Source organism: Acomys russatus, chromosome X (genome assembly GCF_903995435.1).
Source record: "Acomys russatus chromosome X, mAcoRus1.1, whole genome shotgun sequence".
Lineage (NCBI taxonomy): Eukaryota > Metazoa > Chordata > Mammalia > Rodentia > Muridae > Acomys > Acomys russatus.
In genome coordinates this window covers 78269056-78279976 of record NC_067169.1, presented here as the reverse complement: position 1 = coordinate 78279976, position 10921 = coordinate 78269056, and the positions used below count along the sequence as shown (strand labels likewise).

The window sequence follows — 10921 nt, the reverse complement described above, 5'->3', positions numbered from 1 at the left end:
ATTTGTAGAAAACACTATCTATATGATGGAACAGGAACCTCTCCCTTGATTTCCTACCTTTATTGCTGACGTAGCAGTTCCGGGTCTAAATCCTTCTGGTTAAACTTATTCTCAATCTTAGAAAGTTGAAATACAGAATTGGGGCTTGCCTTTCAGAAACAGTTGGCCTTTCATGTAATATCTGAATTACATGAATAAATGGATATCATGATTCATTTAAAATTGTGGCTATGACATTGCAAGGAAAATAAAAGCAGTTTTCTTAATGCATGCTATATAAAACAGTGTATAGAATGACTCTGAATCTTTGGGGAAAAGTACACACAGGTAGGATCAAGCTTCACTTTCTTGTTGACTCTTAAATCTACATCTTAATCACACAGCAAGGGTTTGGATACCGATTTTCCAGATACTGCTTGGTAAAGAAGTTATATTCATTTCAGGCTTTTGTCCAGGCATCTAGCCAGGCAAACGACTAATCAACATGCATTTGGAGGAACCAAAAGCTTCTTAACCTGGTAGGGACCTTATTCATCACAAAATTAAACTTCTACTAAACCCCCAAGTCTCTGCGCCATGATGGCTATTCACCTAAAAAGGGGGTAAATGGGTGTTAAGGTAGTATAGTGTGATGGGTCCTAGTGTGAGAAAAATCACCTGTGCCACCCGTCAGCTGTAAGGAGCTAGGAAAAAGCATTTTTTGGTTATAATTATGACTGAGGAGTCCTCAGAATGAGAGCTAATAATATTGTGCGGTAACTAGCTCACAGGATCACCACAAAAGGAATAAAACTTGTAAAATATTATGCCAATCTAAGCATCTGATGGGAGTAGGCAACTAATAATAAAAAATAAACCTTACTTTTCAGGCTTTTTTCTTCTCGGAGATGACAGATGAAATAGTTTAAATTTTTAAGTAAAAAAGCAAATTTTAAAGTGAACACAGTAGATTTTGTGTAATTCAGGGGCTATTTCATGTTCTGTAATGAATGTTTGATATAGTTTGAATAAGGAAGGTTGGAAAGCTCCCTTATATTTAATAGCTTAGAGTAACCTGCCTTCTTTTTGATTCAAGAGCGCACATTTAGCAATAGACATGTATATTTATATGGCACATACACAAACACACAAAGTACCATCGGTTATCTTTATTTGTATACACCTTATTTCTGCAAGTAGATTACAAGGCCAGTAGTTTCTTTTTTGCTATCTGAAGCCACAAATAGATCTAAGCAGACACTAATCATCAAGACACTGTACTGATGGCTCAGCTGGGTCACAATTTCCTTAAATGTGAAGAATCTGCTAATCTAAATAAGACAGAAATCAACAAACTTGTTTATCTCAAGATTTAACATTCATTTGATATATCACAAATGTTCTAGTTTTAAGCTAGAACCTGCCACAGGTAATAATTTGTAAAAGATGTTAAGACAAAATGTGTGAGCAGTAATTACCAAAATATTATGCAAAACTCTTTGGAAATATACAGCCAATCAGAATTTGGACAGTTCACCATTCTCTTTCATTTCCGGGTCATTTTACATTCTTTCAATAATCCCTTTAACTTCACGGAATATGGCAGTAAGAGTGTTGTAACTCAAGTGATCAACTACGACAATTGAGCCCTTTCTGATGTGCTCCTTTATGTTAATAAAGATGGCCACAGCACTAACAAGATTAGCTTTCGCCTCTTTTTGGTTAAAGATGAGTTTTAAGGCTGCTAATGCCTTCATATTAATCATATCTCTGGCTGCCTTTGGATTTTCAGACATATTCAGAAATACTTTCAAAACAAGGTTTCTAGTCTTACGATTCCCCTGAGACAGCAAATGGAAAAGCTCTGAAAAGTAACTAACAACAATGTAGTGATGGACAGACTCAGTGGTTAGCTGCGCTATTATCTTCAATCCAGATTGCTGGCCAGGTGAGTTCAAGGGGAAAGACACGGTTTCTTTACACATATGCTTAACATGAAATTCAACCTTGTGTTGTCGATCATCCCCAGAAGAATTCAGAGTAATAACGGTCTTTTTTATACCTTCAGGGGAAGAAAAACTGAGCAAGCTTTCAATAAGTGTCACCACACCCACTTCATTAATGAACTCCTGGGCAAATGGATGGACTTTATGTATACCCATTGCTATCTGTGCTATTTTATGAATGAGAGGATCAGTAGTTGACTTAAGTATGTTAACAAGCTTTTCAAATTCTGGAGAATCCAAATAGCACTCCATTTTGCAAGGGCAAGCAAATGGCTTGATGCCATTCTCTTCTCTGATCCTGATTTGTTGTCTAATTTCATCTAAGGTCTGGATGCAAGGATCAGAACCAAATGGGTACTCAGGGATAGGCTGGAGGCTTGATCGAGTATTCTTAGTGCAGGCTGATGAAGTTTCTTCTTCTTCATTTGAGGCCAGAACAATAAATGAAGAGGGCCTTGCCTCAGATGAGTCCTGGGATCTATAACCTAACACTGCTGGAATTACGGCAGGAGCTTTTGGCCAGATAGTTACCTCAGACCAGTCCTTTGGCCTATTTTTCTCGTTAATTTCATCTACTGGCTGAGGCTTAATGATTCTGAACACCGGTTTAGGATCAGAATCAAAACCAGTGTCATCTCCTTCCCAAAACCAGTTCCCAATAACATTCTCTTCCTCCTCCTCCTCAGCCCCTGACCTGGACTTGTGGCTGCTTCTAAGTGTAGGCTCTGACTCCTCGGTACGGCCCTGGGTACCAGTATTAGCTTTACTTTCACTCTTAGCAACAGCATTATGACTAACCTCTTCTCCCTTCCAGAACCAGGAATTAAGACCAGAATCTTCCCCAGCCCAGAACCACGTATCACTACCAGGCTTCTCCTTACGCGTGGATCTGGCAGCCTTACTCTCAGCCTTATGGCTGAAATCTGATGCGGCTTTTCCTAGAGCCTTAGATTCTGACCTTGTTCCTTCTTTCAGCTCAGCAGCCACCTTGTTCTTAGAGCCAGCTTTCATCTCTGCCACTGCATCTGTTTTAGCTCCTGCCTTACCTTTTCCTTTGTCCCGGTTTTTGCCGGCACCTCTGCCTGCAGTAGCAGCCTCCCTCTCTGCCACAGCTCTGGCATGTGCATTTGCCTTCCTCTCGAGTTTAGCCTGCGCTCTAGCCCTATTCTTTGAACCTGTCATGGTTGATGTGCAGTTATACACACCTGTCCAGTCCTATCCTTAGTTCTCTCTTTGTTCCAGGCTGGTATCTTTATACTTTTTAACTTGGTCAGAGAGAAACTTGGCAGAAAGAGTCAAAGACAGCTGTCAGTTTAGTCGTTACAAAACTCCCTTTTTTGACATACAGTCTCTATTGATGACAAGGACCAAGTAAAGACACACTCAGGTTAGGGGGAAGATGATGCTTTCCGAAGGCAGACTCGTTGAAAGCAGTCTTCTGCCAACCCAAGGTCACCGCTGGAGAAAGACCTAAGGTGGGAAAAAGAAATAGTCTCTGAGTGTCCTCCAACTTTGGCCCATTGTACTGACAGCTACACAGAAGGACAGGAAAGGAGACATGATTTGTGTGGTAGAAGATGTGGATCAGTACAAAACTCCGCCGTCTCCCTTTACTTCTTGCGTATTTGCATCCAGCCCAAGTGCTACCATACTTTTCTCTTCCTCGAGCATACCCGTACAGAGTAGCTCAGCTTGCTTAGAGTGAGAGGGAGGAAGGAGCACCCAGCCCCTTTGGTCCTATACCTGTACACACCATCAGGGACTTAGAGGCTTCAGCAAAGCTTCACACTGACCTGCGCTGAAGTGATGTGACTATGTAGTCCTTCCTCACTGTCACTGTTGAACAGCTGTCCAACTGACTTCAAAGGCAGCGCTAGAGACAAAAATACATGTGGGGTTAGAATCTTTAGTAGCTGACAAACAGACCTATACCTGTATCCTCAGGAATCTTAATTCTACCCCATACCCTGTTCTCTCTTATGAATTCTCTCCACGTTTTCTGGCCCAGTATCTGCTAATTACCTATTACAAAATCTTCACTCACTGACCTCCCACTACCTGTAATGAGTATGAGGGAAGGAATGTCTGGAAAGTTGGAACACAATGGGTCCAAGGTAAGATCTGGTTTCACCCACTCTACTACCCATTGACAGGCCTGCGCATGCGCTTGTTCATAGTCACCATGAATCCTAATGAAGTTTTGTTTTCTTTCTTAACTTATGAAATGAACAGCTACTTACAAGTCTCTAGAACAGCAGTTCTCAACCTTCCTAATGCTGCAACCCTTACATACAGTTCCTCATCTGGTGGTGACCCCCTCATAACTAATTTTGCTATGTTTATGCATTGTAATGTAAATCTCTCATATACAACCACAGTGAAAGGATCCTTTACCCTGCAAAGGGGTCACAACCCACACATTGGGAAACACTGTTCTGCAAAACCAAGAAACAGGCTTATGGATTAAAAAGGCAGAGGCAAAAGACAACAGCAAAACACCCCCTCCCATAAGAAACACTAAAAGGACTAAGATGACAGCACATGCTCTTGTATGTTCACGGTTGTTAAATGTCTCCCACATGTCATCAGTCCTGCCTCGATTATTCCCCAGATGTGCTTAAGACCTGTAATCTGTCTGAATATACATCCTCCTAACCCTGAAGTCATGTATCTTCCTTCCCATGCAGGAATAAATCTCATTCCCTGAGGGAAGATACAAGGTATAGAGATGGATGGTGAGAAGGCAGGGAAGCTAATGAATACAAAAATTTCAATAATTGAAATACCAGCCTCCCCACGTATAGTAAGATCGTACCTCGTGTGCTATCAATGTCAGCCTCACCACAAAGCAGGATCCTTGAGAGTTGCTACTCTTCCACTAAAGAAGAGTCGACCTACAGAAAGCAAAAGATACTGAGGAAAACGCAGCATGTTGACCATGGTATAAAATGATTAGGTTTATGGGCATATTTTCAAAACCCAAGTTCAAACAGCCCTTTTAAAGAATCAGGACCCAAGTAAACGGACTCTATCAATTCTCATGCCCACCTTTAGACACAGCACATTTTCTCTGCTACTGCTTCTGTATAAAAACATGAGGAACTAGGAAAAGTGACTGGAGATGATATATGGGGGTCCCAGAAACAGGTACTTAAATGCAGTATTAATTTACATCCATGTACACAAAAAGTTCTCCCTTAACTCCCATTCAAACACATAAAAAAAAATGTTCAGAGAGAAACAGAATGTGGAGAAAATGGATCCTGAACATAAAAGATAGGATAATGTCATAATATTTATACAGCCAGGAGTTCTGAATATATGACCAACTCCTTATCATGACCATTTGCTTCCAGTAAATTAAGCACAAGATTCTAAACGGAAGGCCATAAAACAATCCTGTATTGAAGGGAGATGGACATTTCATTCTTATGTTCTGGTGCCTTCATGATCATCCCTCTAATTATGTTTCCCCTTCTCCAGAATCCACCACTCTCTTACCACCCCTACAGGAGACTTTGCCACCCAAACAGGAGGCTGTGGGAAGAGACAGCACCCACAAGGGCATTAGGGCCCTTTATGGAATAAGGGCCCAGGTAGTAATGCAACTCATCACCCAGAGCTAAGCTATTCACAGAGCTGGCCACTGGCCTCCAACCTACAGACAGCGACCTCCTAGGGGCACCACCCCTCAGCTCCCAGGCCGCCATTTCTCCCACAGGCGCCTTCCCCCCACCCCCACGCACGGCCCAGACACCTAGAAGGGGAGGGAAGCCTGCTGTCAAGACATCTGCTCCGCAGGCCTCCAGACCATCACACCCCTCCACTGTAGCCAGCCCCTGCGCCCGCCACACCACCTGGGTTCCCGCCTCCTCCTCCTCCTCCTCACTGCCTGAGGTCTCTGGGCACAGCTCCAGGAAGCAGCCACGATCCCGATGGCCTGCACTGGACTGTTAGGGCCAGGCAGTGTGACCGCCCAGAGCCCTCGACACACCCCCACTTGCCTGGCCAGGCGCGCGGCCCAGGGCTCTGGGCTCCGGGTTGTCCCCGAGTCCGTCGTCCCCTGTCTGCTCCTGGCTGTGCTCTGTCCTCCTCCGCTGCTCCTCTCACTGGGCCCCCACCGCCTTGCGCGCGCAAGCGGAATAGCAGAGACGTGTCCCGCCCCGACGTCTCAACACCAAACAGGCAGGGGCTGCGCAGGATGCGGCAGCAGAGCTAGCCTCGAGGGTGTCGGGAAGGGGGCGGAGGGATATGGCGCTAGGCTCAACGCCCCCTCCCGGGCCCACCGTAGTTCCGACTCGGAGTGGGCGGGGCCAGAGACAACCCCACTCCACTTGGAGGGAGGGGCGGGTTGCGCCACTGAGCTTCTGCAGACCCCTGTTTATCCTAAGCAGAGACCACCACCACGTTTTTGGCGCCACTACAGTGTGTGGAATGAGTTAGGGTCTGTGAGGGCTTTCGGGCGGGGTCTACAGGGAGAAGGAGGTCTGGAGTTAGGCAGCAGGAGGGAGCAGCGGAGGGATACTGAATATCCATTCACTACACTCAAGGAGAAAGCTTCTCAATGCCTGCCCCCTGCACTCCATCTCTGCTACCCTTCAGTTCTCCCTCTTTTCCTGAGGCCAGTGGAAAGGGAGGAACACTTGAGAGGGGACAGGTAGCCTAGCAACAGTCTGCATAGAGGGCTCTTGGTTCCTTTCCCATGTTTTTCTCTCAATGCTCCACGGAGTTTCTAGGGAAACAGAAATGACTACAAGCCTTACCACTGCCCCAGAGTAAAGCAGACTTCTGTCCCTAAGAAACCAACCAGAGGTCTGAGGCAAAAATAATTTTGCTTCCTTTTTCTTGCTTGGAATAAACAGTGATTTGGTCACATACGACATAAAAGAACTGGAGGGTTATTTGGATGATGGGAAGTGGGGGGAGGAGAGTAGGTCGACTCAATCTAAGGATATATGAAGAATCCTTAAGGAAAATTACTAGCATGCAAGCAAAATTGAAAATGTCATTTAAAACAAAGGGGTTTGAACAAAGGTACCCTGCATAAGTGGATCTTGCTGCTGCTCTCAGGAGACAGGAGTTACTAAGTAAAAATCCCAGAGCAGAGTTCTCAACCTGTGGGTCATGGGTTTAGCAACTCTTTCACATGGGTCCCATATCAGATATCCTGCATACCAGATATTTACATTAAGGTTCATAAAAGTAGCAAAATTACAGATATGACATAGCAATGAGATTAATTTGTGGCTGGATGTCACCACAGTTCGAGGAACTGTTTTAAAGGACCACAGCATTAGGATGGTTGAGATCACTGCCCCAGAGGCACCCAAAACAACATAAGCTATTACCATGTTCTTTTTTGTTGTTGTTATTTTTTGTTTTTGTTTTTGTTTTTGTTTTTCGAGGCAGGGTTTCCCTGTGTAACCCTGGCTGTTCTGGAACTCACTCTATAGACCATGCTGGCCTTGACCTCAGAGATAGGCTTGCCTCTGCTGGGATTAAAGGCGTGCACCATCAGCACCCAGCTAATTTTTGCTGTTCTTAATCTTGGTCAGAGAAGCTTCATTTGGAAATAATCAGTGATTAATGCAGAGATTCATAATTGGTTAAGTAGTGAGAAAATGTGTAAGTGCTCAACCCTAAGTGGATATCTATATCAACCTTTCTCTAACAGGAGGCTGTGGAAACATTGCAAAAGAGGAGGCAGAAAATATGGATGAGGTGAAAGGATGGAAGAAACACTGTGAAATGCTGTGTCTTCTGGATAGGGGTAGGAGTCATGGACACAGCACTTGCAGGTTCTGCACGAGATGTGTACAAAACCAAGACAATTAAAATTCAAGATAGAGAACCAAGACTGCCCACCCCATCTTCACATGCCCCAGGCCTAATTCTTGATGCCAATGGCACAGGACACACTCCACTTTGCCCAGTGAGCTCTCCAGAACCTCTTCCTCCAGCACCATCCCCCCACACTCTTAGGCTCAGCTCCAATTGTGCTGCTTCTGACTGGCATTCCCTGTTGAGCTCGAAGAATGATCCCCACCTGAGCCATCTGTGCTTTCCTGGGCCTCGCTCTAGCTTTAAGATATACAGCTCCTGCACCTGCCTTGCCTGCTGAGCTGCACAAAACCTCACCTGCCACTGGCACGCCCATACTCTTAAGACCTAGATGCAGATGTACAGCACCTGCACCGGCCCAGTCTGAGGTAAGTTAGAAACTAATACCAGACACCCAACCAAGGAAGCAAGTCCACATACCCAGGTCACATCAGAAACACACACACACACACACACACACACACACACACACACACACACACACTCACACACACACACAAGATAAAAAGCCAAGATTGTTTATGCCTACTGCCCAAAATCACTAGTAGTACAGATATGCTCTCCAGTGAGAATTACCCCCAATAAACACCGGGATACAGAATTGAAAAGAACCATCATAAATTTCATCAGAGAATTCAAAGAGTTTAAAGAAGCTATGAACAAAAGCCTCAATAAAAAAATAAAGAATACAGGGATAAATGCTTAAATGGTGTTTTAAAAAATATAGCTGGGGCTGGAGAGATGCCTCAGAGGTTAAGAGCACTATCTGCTCTTCCAAAGGTCCTGAGTTCAATTCCCAGAAACCTCATAGTGGCTCACAACCATCTATAACGTGAACTGACGCCCTCTTTAAATAAAAAAAAAGGAAGAAAATATAGCTGAATGAACTGATGAAATTCAGGATTTGAAAACTAAATTCAGTAAGGAGATAGAAATATTGGAGAGAACTCAGGCTGAAATGAAGGTGGGATTGAAAAAGCTCAATAACTGAATTACAAATTTCAGGTAAAGGCCATACAAGCAGGATGAATCAAGTAAAAGATGGAATATCAAGCTTTAAAGAAAAAGTAGAGGAATTCAAATTCAACCAACTGATCAAATAAAATGCAAAACAAAAAACAAAAGATCCCACAGGGGAAAAACACACAGGAACTGTGGGAGACCTAGAAAAAAACAAAATCTTTGAATCGTTAGCAGAGAAGAAGGAGAAGAATCTCTGGTCAAAGGCATAGACCAGATATCTTCAATCAGTTAATAGGAAAATTTCACCAAATTAAGGACATACCCATACAAATACAAGAAGCAGAGAGAGCATCTACTAGATAGGACCAGATAATAAATTCTTCGTGACATATTATAGTTAAAACACTAATAAATAATAAATAAATAGAGGATATGAGAACTGCAAAAGAAAAGCCCTAAGTCATATATAAAGGAAAATCCATCCAAAACCACAGCTAATTTGTCAGTGTTAAAAAGAAAGAAAGAAAGAAAGAAAGAAAGAAAGAAAGAAAGAAAGAAAGCCAGAGGAGCTTGCAGCAATGTACTCTAAGTTCTAAAAGATCACTGGTGTCAATTTACACTACTTTACCCAGAAAAATTATATCTGCTATAGTTGAAGGGCAAAGAAAATCTTTCCATGCTATAAATGTGCTTTAAAAATATTGCCACCAAACCAGTCCTATAGAGATTCTTGGAAGCAATACTTCAGACTGAAGAGAGAAGTAAGCATAGCCAAGAGATTATAGAAAGAAAATAAATTTAATGCTAAGTACTGAGACACAACATATGACTAATGACACAAACAACAAGAAACAACAACAAAAATAAAACAACAAATGACTCAATCAACACACACTTTTCAATAATAACTTAAAAATATTAATGGCCTCATCTCACCAATCAAAATATACAGGTTACTTTCTCCTTGGTGGAGAGGCCTGGTAGGCATACTGAGGAAGGGGAAGTATGCTATCCAAATGAGACCTGATAGCCTGTGGTCATATGGTGGGGGAGGAGGTCCCCTTCTGTCACAGGCCTAGGGGAGGGGAATAGGGTGAAAGAAGGAGGGAGTGGGCAACAGGAAGATAAGAGTGGGGGAGGGAGTAACAATCGGGATGTAATCTGAATTAAATTATTTAAAAAATAAAAATAATGAAAAAATACAGGTTACTTAAATGAATTAAGAAACAAAACCCATCATTTTTGTTTTCTACGAGAAACTCGAGCTTTATGATACCTATAAAAAATTCAACTTACTCTCAAGGATAAACACAACATTACAGAGAAAGGAGAAAAAAAGAATTCCAAGCAAATGGAACCAGGAAGCAAGCTGATATCACAAATCTTAATATCTGACAAAATGGAATTCATACTAAAATTAATTTTAAAAAAGATAAAGGAGCAGGCATCATTCTAACCAAGGGAACAATCTGCCAAGAAGATATTACAATCCTAAAGATATATGCACCGCATTCTGGTATGCTCAATTTCATAAAAAGCATGCTGTTAGTGGAATTAAATACACATACTAAGTCTAGCTCAGTAATAGTAGATGCCTCCAGTACCTCACTTTCTTTTGTAAATATGGAAAAATAAATAGTAGCATTAAATGATGTCATACATCAAATGAATCTAACAGGTATCAACAGAAGATTTTGCCTGAACGTCAAAGAATATGCATTCTACCCAGAAATACATAGACGCTGCTCCAAAATAGGACCACATCATGGGGCACAAAACAACTCTCATCAAATTCAGAAAAACTTAAATTACTCAATATACTATCTGACCAGAATGCAATTAAGTTTAAGATCAGTAGTAGATGAATCTGATTTTTTAATATGGGAGATTAAGTGACCTGTTAGTTAATGATGAATAGGTCAAAGAAGAAAACAAGAAAAAAAAATTAAATTTCCTGGGATTAAAAGAAATGACACAACAAAACTTCTGGGGCACATTAAAAGTAAGAAGGAAATTAATAGTTCTAAGCACCTGTATTAAAAAATCAGAAAGAGCACAAATGACTTAATGACAAAATTTCACAAACTCGGAAAAACAAAGACAAACCAAATCCAAATCCAGTTGATGTAAAG

At 42.2% G+C, this 10921-nt stretch overlaps 1 protein-coding gene across 1 annotated transcript in view; it reads right to left on the bottom strand.

Moving 5' to 3' along the window:
• Positions 1–1114: 1114 nt before the first annotated feature.
• Positions 1115–10921, bottom strand: part of Gprasp3 (G protein-coupled receptor associated sorting protein family member 3) — a 34142-nt gene continuing 24335 nt past the window's right edge. The window contains exons 3-5 of the mRNA XM_051141362.1: positions 4801–4879; positions 3779–3858; positions 1115–3455 (exon numbers count right to left, since the gene is read on the bottom strand). Of these exons, the coding sequence (XP_050997319.1) occupies positions 1542–3167 (1626 nt within the window). The 5' untranslated portion in view covers positions 3168–3455; positions 3779–3858; positions 4801–4879 and the 3' untranslated portion in view covers positions 1115–1541. The remainder of the gene's footprint in view (positions 3456–3778; positions 3859–4800; positions 4880–10921) is intronic.